This window comes from Tenrec ecaudatus, chromosome 7 (genome assembly GCF_050624435.1).
Source record: "Tenrec ecaudatus isolate mTenEca1 chromosome 7, mTenEca1.hap1, whole genome shotgun sequence".
Taxonomy (NCBI): Eukaryota; Metazoa; Chordata; class Mammalia; order Afrosoricida; family Tenrecidae; genus Tenrec; species Tenrec ecaudatus.
The window spans coordinates 9289293-9307149 of record NC_134536.1 but is presented as its reverse complement, the minus strand read 5'-3'; the positions used below and the strand labels follow the sequence as shown (position 1 = coordinate 9307149).

Sequence of the window (17857 nt, the reverse complement as noted above, 5' to 3'; positions counted from 1 at the left end):
AATCCCCGCACCTTCCCATGCAGACTTATAGGCCTCTTTGCCAATGGAAGCACAGCGTGGTGAATCCCGTGAGCTCTCCTGTCTGGTCCCCTGCCTCTAACACACTGATGACGGTGCCTGGGCTTGTGAGGGCTGTGCTGCATTGTGAGGGGCTGTGGGCGTGCTAGGGGTACACATACCATTTTGGTGACCATTCTGTTGGCTGCACATCCTACCTTGTGTGATCCAGGGTACATTTCCAGGGTGTGGGCCTGTTCTCCAGGGGTCACCTGGAGATGAATCCTGCAAAGGTGAATGCAGACACACCGCTGGGACTGCGTCGTGTGTCCCCTTTGAAGGTATGCTGCCTCTTACTGGGTGTGGCTTGCTCTCAGTTCTGTGGATTTGAGTTGAGAATTTTATCAGCACAACAGATTGGACAGGTGCCCGGCCACATCCAAGATGGGGCTGAGCATGAGCCCAGGAGCGGGAGGGGAGCTGTCCTCTTAGCAGTACCTTCCCTGGCAGGAGGCAGGCGGGAGGGGCACAGCTGGGCTGGGCAGTCTGCATGCTGAGGTCACGGCAGAGGTGAAGCCTGGAGCCTTGGTGGAGGAGGGGAGTGGGGACTGCAGGCCAGTACAGATGGGAAGTGGCTTTCTGCAGGGCTGTTGATGTCCACACTCTGGTGGGGGGCGCCCTTGGGAGCCATGGTGGAGGAGGGGAGTGGGGACCGCAGGCCAGCGCAGATGGGAGGTCACTTTCTGCAGGGCTGTCGATGTCCACACTCGGGCTAGGGGTGGGCGGGGGCGTCCTTGGGAAGGGCCTCTAAGGCAGGGACGCTGTCCTTGTATGGAGTGTGGCTTGGGCAGGGCTTGCACGAGGAGAGTGGAAGAAAGGGTTGGCGTGGACACACAGGAAGTGCATGGGAACTCCTGCTGAGGAACCATACGTGACCCCAAGACCGTATGCAGAAGTGGGGGGAGCAGTGGCCGCCTAGGTTGAGGAACCGAGGGAGCCGTGAGTCGGGTGGTCTGTGCCTGACATGGCCTTCTGAACCACAGGACTGTTTACATCGCGAACACACGCAAACCGAACGTCTCCAGCACGTGGCTCAGTTCTTTCCCTGAATGGCAAGTCCACGACAGGGTGAATTAGACGTGGAAGTGGACTTTCAGAGTGAGAACTCTGTTTTCCATTGCTGTCTCTGTCTCTCTCTGTGTCTCTCTCTCAGTTGTCAGCTAGTTATTGGTCACTTGTCTGGTAATTAGTAGTCTGCTGTCTGGGTAGGGCTGAGGACGCTGTGACCCCGAGGCAGCAGTTGGCCCCTGTTGGCTGGAGACGTCCGCTGGGTGTGCCTTTGCTGGGTGGTCAGGTGGAGGAGCCTGGGAGAAGATGGGCTCAGGCAGCGAGGGGCTGCTTCAGAGTCGAGCCTGGGCTGCCGCATCTGCCTCCGGCGTGGGGGACCCAGCGTGGCTGCAGGATCAACGTGTCAGACCTGCCCTGTGGTCGCTGGAGAAACTCTGAGATGAATTTCAGATTATATCTTAGAGGACCCAGCTCCAAAGACCGACTTTCCCTTATCTTAAAAATTAGTCGACTAAAGAAGAGCCCTGAGGGAACCCTGCCGCCACAGTGGTTATGTTTGACTGCGATCTTCAAGGTCAGCAGTTTGATACCGCTAGCTGCTCCAGAAGAGACGGACGGAGCTTTCTACTCCAGTAAAGCGTGGCAGTCATGAAAACCCACAGGGCCCACTCTGCTTTGCCCCATAGGGTTGCTATGAGTTGTCATCACCTTGATGGCTGTGAGCGAGGAGCCCTGGTGGTGCAGTGGTTACGCATTGGGCGGCTCACCACAAGGACAGAAGTTCGAAACCACCAGCCACTCTCTGGAAGAAAGATGAGGCTATCTACTCCCTTAAAGAGTTACAGTTTTGCCAACCCACAGGGGCAGTTCTGCCCTGTCCTGTAGAGTCTCTGTGAGTCATCATCGACTCGACAGCAGTGAGAAGATACACGGATGCTTCATCAGCAGGGTTGTTGCCCTCCCCTCCCTCCAGGCACTGCTTTTGTGGACGTGGGCTCACCGTCCGAGGGTCACCGTCAGTTGCCATCAGCTCTGACTTGGGGTGGGTGGAGGGCATCGCTTGCACGACGACATGGAATGCTGCTCAGCCCCGGGCCTACCCTGGCATGCTGCATGGGGTTTCCGTTGGCTGATTTTCAGAAGTAAATTGCCAGGCTTCTCTCCCTAGCCTGTCTTGTCCTGGACATCTGCTGAAGCCTGGTCAGCCTCCTGGCATCCCTGCACGTACAAGGACAGGTGGTGGCTGTGCAGGTAGGGTACTGCAGCAGCCGGGGCCGAAACTGGTTTGAGTTAGGGGCGCTGTGGGTGACAGCCCACCACACATGACTGTGGTCAACACAGAGACCGTCTTCAGAAAGGGCGAGAGTGCCAGAGTCTGGCATTTGTTTTAGTACGTGTCGCCCGGGAAGGCTGCTCTCTGGGTCTCAGGTGCTGCTGTAAAGCAGGGCTGCCTTTTGCCTTGGAGCCTGTGGGTGCTAAGCGAGTGTCCTGTATGTCAGCTTGTATAATGCATGCATTTAACATCCAGCGCACATGCCTTCACAATCATGTACACTTACTGCGCACGTCACACAAAGTGGTACTAGGACATCCCGTTCCTTAGGCCGTGTCACCCTGTACCCCCTTTTCCCGAGTTAGTCTGGTTATCAAAGTTGGTGGCATGCCTTGCTCGGCCTCATGTCAGTTCAGACTAGACCCCAGGTGCAGTGTGTAATATCTTGGTTATAAAGCTTGCTGAAATATTCACCCCAAACATCATTTAAGTCTAGCCACTCTCAGATCTCCTCCCACCTCCCCACCCCCAAACCTCACTGCCAACCAGTCGATGCCAACTCATAGCGACCCTCAAGATAGGTTAGAACTGCCCCTTTGGGTTGTGAGGCCAGCACTCTTTACAGGAGCAGACCTCCCCCTCAGGTGGTTAGCAGCTGGACCTGGAGCACACCACGCCACCAGGGCTCTGCCAGAGGGTCCTAGTCCTCTCTTCACGGTGGATCATATCGCCGATTTCAGGTGAGGCTGGCTTCTCAGACCAGTGACGGAGTTTCAGCACCGGACCTCATGAAAAGGTGGCTACCCAAAATGTCACCATGAAACCTTGTTAGCTTGAAGCGCTTTGGAGGACATCCAGTCTGGACTGGTGCCAACAGGCGTGTGCACACGCCGTATTCCAAGCAAGTGAAGCTCGCCCTGGGTGTCCTTAGGTGCTGCTAGAGGTGCAAGGGCGTCTGTGTGCCGCGTGCTACTTGCAGTGTCTTTTGCCAAGAACAGCCTGTTGTAAGGCTGAGCTATTTGGTGGTGAAACAGCAGCCCGCAACTGCCTGGCTTTATTCATGATAGCGCCAGGTCTCAGAGCCTTGTCCACCTCCAGAAAGGTCATTCTCCACAGAGGCCAGGAGGCAGGCCGAAGCCAGAGTGTCTGGGGTAGAAATCCAACTTGGCCACTTAGTAGCTGAGTGACACCCGGCTGGCTGCTGCATATTTCTGTCTGCATCTGTTGGACGGGGACAGTAGTGACTCCTGCCTCGGAGGTGTCTGAATGAGCTCAGGTATGTGACATGCCTAGGACTGTGCCCAGCAGAGAGAGCAAGTGGCTTTAGTTTTAAAACACCAACATGTAGATAGACTCGCTGGTTCAGTTCTGTCGGAGTGATTCAGGTCTTGTCTCAGGAGTGACCACGGGGAAATGATGTAAGAAGAGAGGATAAAAATAGCAAGGGGCGAGTGTACAGATGGGAGAGTGGGCTCAAGTGCAGGGAGGAGGAGGGTGCAGAGGGGCCAGGCTGTGGCCCAAGCCTGCAAAGCAGTATCTGAGGGTTCCAGTCTCTCCACCGCCTCTTGAGCATTGGTCAGTTTCTGTTTGGGGGTGGGTGTGGGGGGGGGGGTGTGCGCCCACGCGCGCATACGCTTGGCAGTCTTTGTCGGCCTAAGGAAGTATCTCATCATTGTTTTGGTTTGCATCTCCCAGTTGGCTAGTCATCATGAGCATTTCTTCATACGCTTGTTGGTCACGTGCGTGTCATCTTTGGCGAACTCTGTTCAAGGCACAATATTTTTAATCACTTCACATGCAGGCCATGGGAGCCTGTAGTTTGAAACACCCGTGACTCTGTGGCAGACAGACGGGACTTCTGCTCCCATAGAGGGTGACAGCCTTGGAGACTCACAGGGGCAGTTGTACCCTATGAACTGTCGCATCACCGCACCGGCAGTGCGTCTGGGAGATGCATGCAATAACTGGACAAGGAAGAAGTAAGGCTGAGGAAAGCTTGGTGCGTTCAAGTTACGGTGTTGGCAAGAGATATAGCACGGGTGCCAGGAGAATGAACACTTTGTCTTAGGAGAATCACAGCCAGGAAGTGCCTTAGAGGCAAAGCGGCAAGACTTGGTCTCCCGTGCTTTGTCAGGAGAGACCAGTCCCCGAGAAGGACATCATGCTTGATCGAGAGTCAGCATAAAGGAAGGCGGTCCCCCAGCTAGATGGATTCATACAGAATCTGCAACGCGGGCTCAGCCACAACCACGATCTCTTTCAGCCTTGACTCGGCATCTTCACCAATAGCAGTTTGAAAGCTAGTTCTGTGGTCCAGTCCTAAAGGTGCATGTCCGTACCTATCGAAATGTAGATTGTCATCCCTGGAGTCTGCATCTCACCCAGCTCTTGCGTGACGCTGATGTTGCTGGCCCACACACCGCACTGTGGTGGCAAGGCTGGAGTTGGCCGGAGCCCCGTCTTAAGTTCAGTGTGTGGTGGTAATGGTGCTGACAGGCCTTCAAACCTTGGCCTGAGAGGTGTGTTTCGTACCTACCTGCTGGAAGGTGGGGAGGAGGAACTGCGTGAACATCTCTTTCAGTTAGAGACAAGGAGACCAAACCTTCATTGAACGCTTTCAGGTGCCAAGTCCTTGATGCTCGATCCTAATTCAGTCCTCACCCCTCGCTGATGTGTGGAGCAGACGTGCACAAAGCCCGCGGTTACATGGTCTGCATCCACAATCAGACTCGTCTGGCTGACTTCAGAGCTGAAGTTACCACGTGCCTTTCCGGGAGTTTGCCGACAGAACTGACAAAGAGCCTGGCGTTCTCACCATCTCTGGGTCTCTGTTTGCCAGCTGGCTCCACTCATCCCAGGGCCTGGAGCTTATTCTAACTGGGCTTCTCAGATTCCAATATTCGCCAAGAGCACGAGACGGTGCTAGCATTTTGTAGCTGCTGCTAATCAGGCTCTTCGTCTCAGAGTCGTATAATATAAATCACAGCTTCCAGGACACAAAAATACGAATGTGTGCTAGCCGACATGGACTGACAGTCCACGTGGTCAGTGTCAGGGACGTTGGGGTTTTGTCTTGTATTAAGCCGGAGTGAGTGCCAAGAGGAGCCTTCCCAAGTCTCCCCAGACCCCAGGGAGCTTGCACCCCATATGCAGTTGGAAATGTGTCCTGTGTGTCCGGGCCCCTCTGACTCCAGGCAGCCCCCACATGTGGCAGTGTGCAGGGACCCTCTGCTGCTTCCTAGTCAGGGCCATTCATTCCATGGTGACTCTTTCCCCACTACAAAGGCAACCTATTCCCCACAGGGGCCCTTATCCACCCTACATGAGACAGGTTTTCCTGTCAGCCAGGGAGTTCACTGTCCTTCCAAGAATGGCCGCACAAAGCAACCCAAGGCTCAGAAGCAGCGGACTGATGTCATGTCGCAGGACTCACGTCATGTCTGCCATGACCGGTGCTTCCTGGGGTGGTGCGCTCCATAGAAAGGGGGAAAGAGAATGGACTTTCAGAGTGCAGAAGAGTCCAGTCCCACTGAAGCTGCAGGCGCCCTGGAGACTCTTGCCCTGGGCTACTCCTCGGACCCTGAAACAGAAGTGTTCCCAGAATTTACTCATAAACAACCAAACTACAGCTCATCACCCTTAAGTATGGTACCTTGAAGAAACACAAACAAACCCCACCTTTTGGGGCACATAAAAGAAAGCCCAGAGGAAACTTTGGGGCCATGGAGTTTCAATAGTGTTTCCCAAAGTGCGTGACTGCACCACCACCACCACCCCACCCCCTACAGACTGCAGAGCAGGTACTTACTTTATCCTGGGTTACTCGTTTGGGCACAAAAGTGGTTGCCAGGGAGCTACTGAGAAATGCTCGCGCACGTGCATGGGAAGTTTGGGGACCCGTGGCCTACATTAATGGGTGGAACTCCCAGGGAAGGAATCAGGGGAGCCGTGACGCTCTGAGAATGTAACCAATGCCACTGATGGGTTCACATGGGAGCACGTTTGGATGTGTTTTCCTCTGAACGATAACTCACAGGGCCTGCGGGACTCAGGCTCCTTCTAGAAGGAAGCGCTGGGTGGAGCAGAGTTGATGGGGCCATCACTTTCCACGACAGAGTGGAGGTAGAGGTGGAAGAGGAGGAGGAGAACCCACCGTGACCCGTCTTACCACAGCATGAAACTCAGACTTTCTCAACAGAATACAGTATGAAATACTTTGGAGCCTTGGATAGAGACAGGTGGGACCCCGGGACCAATGCCCTGTAGCCCCCCGTAGGTCTGAAGCTGACCCCAACCCTGTGGCTCATTACAGTCCTGCCACAGGGGGAACAGGAGCACCAGTGAGGTCCCTCAGCCACAGAGACCTAAAGCACAGCTCCCGCCCAAGGCCAGATCTGAGGGTGGACGGAAGCAGGAGACACAGGGAAGAAGTGGGGTAGAGGTGTCACCTTGGGATTGTCCGGGGACATTGTAGAATGAGTTGTTGAACATAAAATCCAAGATCGGTTCTGTAAACCGTCCCCTAATTCACAATAAAAGGTTAAAAAAAAAAAAAAAGACCTGGCATTTTCCCGCGGAGCTTGTGAAAACGGCTTGCATGTTGAGTGCTAATGATTATGGCCTAGACCAGCAGTTCTCAACCTGTGGGTCGAGACCCCCTTGGGGGTCAAGTGACCCTTTCACAGGGGTCGCCTTAGACCATCAGAAAACACATTTCCAAGGGTCTTAAAACCAAGACACCGCTCTTCTATCAGCCTCCAGGTTGATCCGCCCACATGCAGATACGTCCACATACAAGTACCCAGCGTGAAGATTGTTACCCATGCTACACTATGCTTCAAGATAATATTTCATTTATTTGGCATTAGAAATAAATGTTTTATAATATATAATTACATATTGTTTCTGTGATTAATCACAATGCTTTAATTATGTTCAATATGTAACAATGAAAACACATTCTGCCTATCAGATATTTACATGGCAATTCATAACAGTAGCAAAATGACAGTGATGAAGTAGCAATGAAAATAATGTTATGGTTGGGAGTCACCACCACATGAGGAACTGTATGAAAAGGTCACAGCATGAGGAAGGTAGAGAACCACTGGCCCTAGATGACCCATGATTCCAGAAATAGAGGCAATCATGCGCGGCCGAGCTGCCCCACCACCCCTTTGTGGGTTGTGGTACTTAGAGCAGATTGCTTTGGGTCTGAAAGACATTTATGGAGACAGCTCTGATCTGTCATTGGGAAATTCTAAGTGCTATAATACATTCATTGTCAGTGACAGACTTTTGTTGTTGTTGGTTTGACTTGCTAAAAAATCCATCTAGATGAAGGAGTGTTAGAAAACTGGACTTGAACTTCAAAATCATGAGGACCCAGAGCCCTGCCTGTCTCCACCTGGACGATGGCCGTGTGGGGTGTGGTCTGTCCATCACACTGAGTCCCCTGTGACAGGCTACTGGTGATCATTCTCAGCACAGTTTACAGGCCACAGGTATAATTTACCCAGGGCCATAACTTCTAATTAAGGATGGGTTAATTGGCACAACGTATTCAAAACTGCTGTGTATTCTGAGACGGCCATGTAGCTGCTGAGGGGAAAGGGCAGGCTCACACCTGAGGGGTCTCGAGGACTGGGTGAGGACCCGGTGGAGGAGTGGTGGCCCAGCAAGGAGTCTCTTCAGAGGAATAAAGCTGCCAGGGACCCTTGAAGGCAGTTTTAGCCTCCTCCTCCCTGCAAGTGGACTGTAACATGCCTAGATTAGATTAATTTGTAACCACCTAGACTAGATTTGACTAGAGATCACCAGGATTTTTTTTAAATCCTTTTTTGGGGGACTCGTACAGTTCTTATTACAATCCATATGTCTACATTCATTGTGTCAAGCACATTTGTACATTTGTTGCCATCATCATTTTCAAAACATTTTCTTAAGCCCTTGGTATCAGCTCCTCATTTTCCCTCTACCCTCCCTCCCTCCCTCATGAACCCTTGATAATTTTTTTTTTCGTGTCTTATACTGACAGATGTCTCCCTTCACCCATTTTTCTGTTGTGCATCCCCCCAGGAGGGGGTTATATGAAGATCATTGTGGTCACTTGCCCCACCCCCTTTCCTTTCCCCTCCTGGTACCACTACTCTCAATATTGGTCCTGAGGGGTTTATCTGTCCTGGATGCCCTGTGTTTCCAACTCTGATCTGTACCCGTGTACATCCTCTGGTCTAGCTGGTTTTGTAAGGTAGAATTGGGATAATGGTGGTGGAGGGGAGGAAGCATTAAAGAACTAGAGGAAAGTTGTATGTTTCATCGGTGCTATACTAAACCCTGACTGGTTTATCTCCTCCCTGAGACCCTTCTGTATGGGGATGTCCAGTTGCCTACAGATGGGCTCTGGATCTCTACTCCACACTCCCCCTCATTCACAATGATAGGATTTTTTTGTACTGGGTTTTCTGGTGCCTGATACCTGATCCCATTGACACCTGATCACAAAGGCTGGTGTTCTTCTTCCATGTGGGCTTTGTTGCTTCTGAGCTAGATGGCCACTTGTTTACCTTCAAGCCTTTAAGACCCCAGATGCTATATCTTTTGATAGCCAGGCACCGTCACCTTTCTTCACCACATTTGCTTATGCACCCATTTGTCTTCAGCGATCTTGTCGGAAAGGGATCACCAAGACGTAAAAGATTGAAATTACATTTTATAAACCACTGCCCTCAGGTAGGTTCTGACCTCTAGGAAATGATACGAAAGAGAACTGCTTGGTCAGGTTGCCAAGGTGGTGAAACTCGAGGGAAGCGGCTGCCTGGCTTTCTCGTGTAGAGCAGCTGGTGGCTTTGAACCACCCGCCTTTCTGCCTGCAGCCCAGTGTTTTACACACACACACACACACACACACACACACACACCACCACCACCACATCCCCCCCAAGCACCGTGAAACTTCGCAGCTTTTGTCAGTTTTTCAATCTTTGGAAAGAGCCATAGGCCTTTCTGCATTTCAGATGGGTGAATCATTTCATTTAGGAATACTTCAGGATTGTGTTATCTGCAGTCTGCCACAAGTGCTGACATGCCATCGAGTGTCCTAGACCAGGGCTGGCTGGAGACCTCTGTCCAGGCCGACTTTGTGAGAGCCTGCCCAGGGCCTCTCCTACATTGGGGGCAGATGTAGGGACCTCATCGTAGTGGTGTGCCCACTGTGTAGCTTCTAGAAGTCATGGAATTCCATGTTGGTTGGAATGTTGCAGTAAAGGTTTGGTGGGGAAAGGAGTCTGGGAGTGGGGTGGAGTGTGGGGAGTCCTTCGCAATCAGCCGTTAGCATCGTTTTCTAGTTTATATCATACAGTAGACCTTAAAAACCAGCCTCTCAAGTTGACAAGAACCCCAAGTTCTCGGGGGATTTCATTAGCTGATTAAGTCCGGCATTCTGAGAGTAGACAGGAGTGACATAACCCCGCTCTCAGGTCGCAGGAGCGCTGTATGGATAGTTTGATGATGATGACGACGACGGTTCCTGTCAGCTCAGCCTCGTGGTGACGCCAGGCCTGGCAGAGCGGAAGCCTGCGCTCCTGTCCGCCATTGTGACTAAGCGGCTTCCCTAGTCTCTGCCGGCCTCCGCCTCCCCAAGCGCCGAGGCCTTCCCGCCCTCAGTCTTCGGAGTCTCGCCCTCCTTGCTTGGGGAACGTTCTAGTCATGTGGCCTCCCCAGACAAACTTGATGTTCTGCTGGCAGTCCATGGTATATTGCGTTTCCTTCTCCAACACCATCCTTCAAAATCATCCATCATTCTTCAACCCTCCTTATTCGCGCTCTCTCTTGCCCCCTGCAGTTGAGGTGATTGAAAATACCATGGGGTGGGTCCAGTTCACCTTAGTCCTCCGAGGGGCATCCCTGCTCTTTGGTTCCTTAAACAGGTGTTTCTTGGCAGATCTGCCCAGGGCCACACGTTGTCGGGGTTGGGGACGGCTTGTTTCCATGGGGATTGTCGGCCATGGGACAGGAGACCCTGGCAGCTTCCATAGGGTCCCCACATAGTCCCTACTGATTGGAACACTTAGGAGAATATAACCCATACTGTGGCCTTTGACCTTCACCAGTAAATGCTTCAAGCCCCGTTGCTTTCAGCAAGCCAGGTAGTGCCTCAGCGTAGCCCTCCTCCACCCGATGCCAAGTTCTTCTGCCTCTAGCCCAGCATCTCGGATGATTCGCTTAGTGTACAGACTGCTGGGATCCGTATGGTGAAAAGGTGCAGCCCTGGCACATGCTTTTGACGTGTATCCTCTTGGAACGATTCTATGGTTCTCCCTCTGTGTCTGTGAACGGGCTGTTCATGTCTGAAGGCAGAGGCTCCAGCTCCTCCCACTTAGCATGACACAGGTTGGGGTTTCTGCCCACCACCCTGGGCACCGTTTCTCCCCCTCGCTCCCACCTGTATTTTTCTGTCCTCCGTGTGGGCTTGTGCACCAACTCCTGTGGCGAAGCAGGCGACAGGGCTTGCCCGATCCCACACACAGACTACGGCCCAGAGCGCCCCCTGTTCCTTAAGTGAGGGAACCGTCACTCCGGTGGGTAAAACCTACACGACTTGTCTGCTCGGACCTTTTCCATTTATAAACCTAAGTTCTCCTATGCCTGACATTTTTGAAGCTTATAATGTCTTTGCCCTTTTTCTGTGATAAATCCTAGACAGTGTAAACATTTTGACTGTGTGACCCCCCCGCCCCCAAACACACACACAAATTGACCATGATGACACACTGAACTACGAAGGAAATGAGGTAGTGGGGACAATGGGGGGGGGAAGAGGGGGACAAAAAAAGTCGACATTTTTTTACTCCTAGAAGAAAACGAAGCTCAATAGGAGCCACCCCTCTCTTTCTCTGCACGGAACGTCCTGGTGAAAGTACCCCGTGGGTTTTGGGGAGACGTATATCCCATCTGACCAGGGGCCTTGCATGTGCTGCCACCAAGAGGCAGGGGCTGGGGACAGGTGAGCCAGGGGCTGCGCGTTCTGTGCAGCCATGGGCGACTTTGTGCCGTGATTTCTTTTCTGCGCAGGTGTCTGCTATTATGTAGCTGGGTCACAATGGAACTGGCTCCATGAGATACTCTCCTATGCGAGTCCCCACCATGGACTCCCCACACTCTCAACCTTGTCCTTAGACTACCAGTTACCCTTCAGTCAGTCGGCTATGACTCATGGGACTTCATGCCCCTCAGGAGGAAACGGTGCCCAGTCAGCCCCACACCACCCTACGACCACGGGCATGCGTGTCCCTGGACCGACTTGGCTCCACTGCATTCAGCTTGGTGAGGTCTGATGGCTGCGATTTCCCGTCTTGGTCTCTTCCAGGTTGTGCTGGTGAGGTGGAACGAGCCCTACCAGAAACTGGCCACATGTGACGCAGACGGCGGGATATTCGTGTGGATTCAGTACGAAGGCCGGTGGTCTGTGGAGCTGGTCAACGACCGAGGGGCCCAGGTGCGTGGGACTGGGGAGGCCGAGCACACTAGAAAAACACCTGCCTCCAGGCCCCAGAGAGTCTCTGGGAACACAGAGGGGTGGGGACAACTGCAGTTAGCACCCGCCTCTCCCTCCTCCCATTGGGGCGCTGTGTGCAAAGGAGGGGTCCAGGTCATCATCGGTGCCCCTCGGTGTGTGCAGGGTGAGGGAGTGCTGCCTGGCTCAGCTCCATCTGTGAGAGGGCTCTTTATAGTTCGGTGTGTGGTCACCCGTGCACGTTGGACCTCGGCAGCGCTGCTGGCTCTTCCGGCCCTGTGCCTTCCAGAGGCATTCCCCCGTTTTGTAAGCGCTGAGCGCCTCCTGCTTCCCGCCGGGCTGCCTGTGCGATGGCGTCTGGCCACCTGCTGGCCAAGCAAGGGTTTTCACGCTCTCTGTAGTCTGTGGGCTTTCAATTAGTGGGGCCCCTGTGGGTCTCACTTCCTTTCCGGGACAGATTTGTCTTCACCAGGAGGAAGCCAACCATCATGAGGGGCCCTGTGCAGCCATCTATTTTTAGAGTCTCCTGGCTCACAGCTCTTTTCTCCCACCAACTGGGGGAGGGGGTAGACTAAGAAAGGGGGGTGGGCGGGGATGCCCTGTGAGTGGCTCTACTTCTTCAGGACACACGTCAGAGCCAGGGGCTTCCGTCCTGGGGATGTGATGGAATTGCGATTCAGAAACCTGGGTCCTCCAGGGTTTCCTGTGGCGGCCTCTCCGTAGGTGACTGAGGAGCCATGTCTCAGCCTACACACACACACACACACACACACACACACACACACACACACACACACACACCGTGGCATGTCTCAGCCTCTACCCACACACACACACACACCCTGGCATGTCTCAGCCTCCACACACACACGCACACCCTGGCATGTCTCAGCCTACACACACACACACACACACACACACACACACAGGCTAATACCAAGTTACATTAAATCACAAAGAATGAAGAGAGCCATGCCCACTGTTGATGTCTGCTGAGTCCCTTCTGACTCAGGCTGAGCCATCTGTAGGCTGAGGCACCCCAGTGACGTGCTGGCCTGCTAACCATAGGCCTGCAGTTCAAAACCACCAGCCACTCCACAAGAGAAAGATGAGGCTTTCTGCTTCCAAAAAGAGCCATAGTCTCGGAGACCACAGGGGCACTTCTGCCCTGTCCTGTAGGTTCGCTGTGAGGGACAGTTGCCACAATGGCAGTGAGTTTGGATTTTGTTTGTTTGTGGGGAGGGACTGAGGTCCCATGTGGTGCCTGATCACAGAAGACAAACGCAACTCTGTAAAAACAGAACAGTCTTCTTTTGTGCACATGAGTTTGTTTCTATAGAGGTGGTGAGCCCTCGTCACGTTCTGCTTACCTCCATGGAGCGAAACGAGGAAGAAGAGACGGAGCCCACGCCCTCTGCTAACCTTGCTGGGAGTTGAAGAGAAATGCCATGGAAATGCCAGGCGTGCCGTTGGCATCGAAGAAAGCTCCCCCTCTTTTCTGGTCTTCTTCTCAGACCCACCTGAGGTAGCATTTCCTGCCAGCCCACACTGGGCTGCTAACCGTAAAGGCAGCAGTTTGCCGTAGCAGCTGCTCCGAGGGGGGAAGGAGAGGCGTGCTACTTGTGTCAAGAGCCACAGTGGTCTTGGAAACCCTTAGAGGGAGTTCTCTGTCCTGCAGGCTCACCGTGAGTCAGAATCGATTCATGGTGATTGCGTTTGCATTTTGATCATACGTAAGTTTTTAATTGCCAACAGAGGTGCTGGGTGATTTTTTGTTTGTTTTCCTTTCTGAAAAGCGGGCAGTAGGGCAAATAAGTCCAGGGACCCATGTTCTAGAACAAGCAAGTAGTGTGAGAAATCAGGTCGCTGGTTGCTTGGGACCAAGAACGAGAGTAGATTAACTGCTGAGAGCAGTCTTTCATTGCACATGAGCATGTGAATCAAGCCGAGCTGTCCGAGGATAATACAGAAATACTTGCAACAACTACTTGCGAACAGTTTTGTGAAGGGACTTGAATTGGACAGGTTCCTAAACTACAGATGTAACCGTAAGAACCGACTCAAAAAGAAAGAAAAAGTGTGAAAGACTAGCTAGTACCAAAACTACTGAAGAAGTTGAAATAAAAAATAGAGGCAGATGGTTTTATAGGCATGTTCTGCCAACCTCTTAAGCAAGGGATTGCCGTAATTTATAGATTCTTTCAGAAATGGAAAAAGAGGGCTTGGGCTCCAGCTCTTCTGATAGGTCAGCAAAACCCTGATAACAGCTCCAGAAGGACGCTGCTCGGTCTGGTTAACTCACGAACACAGACACAGAAACCTTGCACACTTAGCCGAGCAAATCCACGTGAATATCAAAAGGTTCACATTTCCCCCTCCAAAACCAGACCAGACTCACTCCCCTCGAGCTGAGGCCAGCTCCTGACAACCCTCCAGAGCCGGGCAGAAGGCCCCGTGCATTTCCAAGACTAACTCTCTACAGGGCGGAGAGCCACATCTTTCTCCCGTGGACAGGCTGGCGATTTCAAGCTGCTGGTCTTGCAAGTTAGCAGCCCCACTTGGAGCCCACGACACCCAGGGCTCCTTAGGAAAGCAGAAATAACTGGACACCCAGAGATGCCATTTCCCACAACCAGAGTCAAAGACCAAACCGTCACCAGTTGACTCAATGTCAGTAAAAACATTTGATAACACAAAACACCCATGTTCTAGTGATGGTTTCCGTAAGATTTTTAAAAATTAATTTATTTTCATTTTAGTTGAGGGAATATTGCTGGCCGTACTGAGAGGGGCTTATCTCCAGGAACTCAGGACTCCCTCAAGTCATGGTCCTCCTTTTGTGAGACAAGTCTATTCTTTAGCTCACGGCTCATCTGTGGTTGACCTCGAGAGTGTTTGTGTGATAGGTGTAAAGTGTACCTCAGGGCCCTCCAGAGTCTGGGTGGGTGATGCCCATAGTCTCAACTGGTCCAGTAAGTCAGGGCTTTACAGAGCGGAGGTCTCCTTCAAAAAGTTCTCCCAGGACACCAGGACCCACCCATTGTGGCCCCGATCAGAAAGCTTGATAGTGGCAGCTGGGCGTCATCTAGCTCTGGCCTCTGGGTAAATGAGGCTCTGGTTCTGTAGACTAGTTTCTTCTCAGAGTCTTGGGGTTTGGGGGCCTACTCTTTTGTTCCAGATGAGTAGAGACCAGTAGTTGTGTCTTAGGTCGCCTCTCTCAAACATTTAAGACCCCAAAGGCTGCTCATCAAGCTGGGGTGTAGAACACAAACTTCATTGGCTTTGTTGTGCCCGTTAGCAGACTTACCCCATGAGACTCTGGTCCTAAACCTTCAAACTCAGAAAACCAGTCCCATAAGGGATTTGTTTATATACAAGAAGTAGTTGTCACTGTGCTGTGTGTGTGTGTGTGTGTGTGTACAGTGTCATAGCATTGCCGGAAGGTCCCTTTCTTCTGTGTCCATCTCAGCATCGTCATTTACTTGTGCTTGCTTCACCCATCTTGAATGTTACCTGCGCTTAGCTGTTTTGCTGAGTGATGAGCAGTGAGGGAGGAGCTGTTCGAGCCCAGTAAGGACACTCACTGCAGCCACGGCCTTGGGACTGGCCTTGGGGCTGCGCTGTGAGCGTGGGTACCCCCGTGTCCTCCGTACAGTTGTGAGGGAGGGGGAGATTAATACCTCCCTCGTACGGGGACGTCTGTGGAGTATGATGGCAGTGCTGGCACGTGGTTTGTACATTTTGTTCTTGGGCATTTTTCCAGTGCCTTGATCGTATTCTCTCCAACGCCAGCTTGATCTTAGCCTAAAACGCCTACGGGAATGACCTGGGTCCGTTGTTGTCAGTGGCTGTTGTGTTGGCTTCGACTCATGACCACTTAGTGTCCGACAAAATCCCTTGCGTGATCCTGCACCATCTCCGTGATTGGTAGTTGATTTGACTTCATTGTCGTGGCTCTTGTGTCTGTCCACCTGGCTGACAGCTTTCACTGGCCCTCTTCTTAACCAACGATGATCTCTTGCGCTAGGCATCGGTCTTCCCTGATGATGTGTCTGTCCAAAGTAAGCGAGCCCAGCCTCCCCCCCGGGAGTGCTCCCGTCCCCCCTCCTCCCTCACAGGGCTTTCCCATTTGGATGGCAAGCTGACCTCCTCTCTGTGTGTCCCCAAGGTGAGCGACTTTACGTGGAGCCACGATGGGACGCAAGCGCTCATCTCCTATCGCGACGGATTTGTCCTGGTTGGTTCTGTCAGTGGACAAAGGCACTGGTCATCCGAGATCAACTTGGAGAGCCAGATCACGTGTGGCATATGGACTCCTGATGACCAACAGGTAACGCTCCTCCCGGTGGGTGGGCAACATGGAACACATGCACGGAGGCACAGGGAAGCGGTCGAGCAGAGGGTCCAAGCTTGTCAACAGTCACACAGACCAGGCACAGTAGGTAAAGGTGAACATTGTAGCAGAGTCTGAAAGGAGCCCTAAATTGGAGAAATCAGGCTTCCTGTCAATTGAACATGGACTTAGCAATTTAGTTAAATAAAATGCTCCTGCACATTTATTTTTTAAAATCTACCAAAGCACCTATGGAAAAAGGTGCCCTGGGCATGTGTATGTCAGTCATTCTCAACAAGACAACGCCCAACTAGTTATCAGACGGTAAGAAAGCAGCCCACCCTAAAATTGCAAAGTTGGGCTAACGAGAGTGTTTTTCACTTGTTAGCAAGAAATTCTAATAAAAGATGCAGATGACTTTTTCTGAATCTGATCCAATAAGTATTTTCACTCACTGCTGGTAGCATTTCGTGGCAGACTTGGGGGAAACAGTTGGCACCCCACATTGACAAGCATGAAAGTTATCCACGCTGTTGACTGCTTTAAGGAGGCCTAGCTAAGCATTTAAGGGGCAGTGTTTTAAGTGCTCACCTGCTACTAATCAGAAGGTCAGTGGTTTGAACCCACCAGCCCCTGTGAAGGAAAGATGGGGCAGTCTGCTTCTCCACGAAAGGTTGTAGCCTTGCAAGCCCAATGGGACAGTTCTTACTCAGCCCTGTAGGGTCACTGTGGCTTAGAATTCATGTGAAGTAAGTGGGATTTCCTCCCCACCCCCCTCCTGTAATTATGTTTTGTTGTCATTGAGAATATATGTGGGCGCCCAGGTGGTGAAGTGGTTACGTGTTGGGCTGCAAGGTCAGCAGTTTGAAACCACCATCTGCACCCCAGGAGAGAGATGAGGCTGTCTACTCCCACCAAGAGTGCAGTCTCGTAACTCACACGGTGCAAAGTCCTCCCCGCCCTCTGGGGTCACTGTGGGTTGTAATCGAGTTGGTGGCAGTGAGTTTGGTGTCTTGGTTGAGCCTGTCCACATCAAGATGTGTGCCGATCCAGCAGGTGCTCCATCCAGCGACACCGATGACTGCCTGTGGCTGGTGCGGCCATGCCCGCCCTCCCCCTCTGGACACTTCCTCCCCCGTGAGCATGAGCTCACCGCCCTTCCCCCACCCCAAAGTTTCTGTCTCATCTTCGCAGTGGCTGACGGTGTGAGCCCATGGCCGCAGCTTCCAGAGGAGCGGCACGCGCACAGCAGACCCAGCTGGCTAGATAAGCTAAACCCCGGGACCGCTGCGTTTGAAGAAGACGCTAGGAGACGGAGATAGTTCAGGTTCAAAGTTTCAAGCTGGTCTCAGGGCCATAGTTCCAGGACTTCATCCAGCCTCCACGGCTCCAGAAAGTCCAAAGTCCGTGAGGATTGGAAATTCTGTTTGTCCATCGGGATTCTCCCATGGACTCTTCGGTCAGTATGTTCAGTTAGTGATAGCCGGGCGCTTTCTGTTCTTCTGGCCTCGGGGCAGAGGACACATTTGCCACATGCTCCGCACGCTCCCCTGTCTCCCTCTGCCCCTGCAGGGGCCTAGAGGCCCGTGGTGGTGCCCTGTTGGCTCGGAGGTAGAATGAATTAGGCAGAATGGAAGCACTGCACACATCATTGGGCCAATTGACTGATGTC

The 17857-nt window shown here is 52.5% G+C and overlaps 1 protein-coding gene across 4 annotated transcripts in view; it reads left to right on the top strand.

Moving 5' to 3' along the window:
• TULP4 (TUB like protein 4) overlaps positions 1-17857 on the top strand; it is a 154097-nt gene that overhangs the window by 91701 nt on the left and 44539 nt on the right. For all 4 annotated transcript variants that reach the window (XM_075554315.1, XM_075554314.1, XM_075554313.1 and 1 more), the window contains 2 exons: positions 11706-11834; positions 16021-16182. In XM_075554315.1, coding sequence (XP_075410430.1) covers positions 11706-11834; positions 16021-16182 — 291 coding nt within the window. The remainder of the gene's footprint in view (positions 1-11705; positions 11835-16020; positions 16183-17857) is intronic.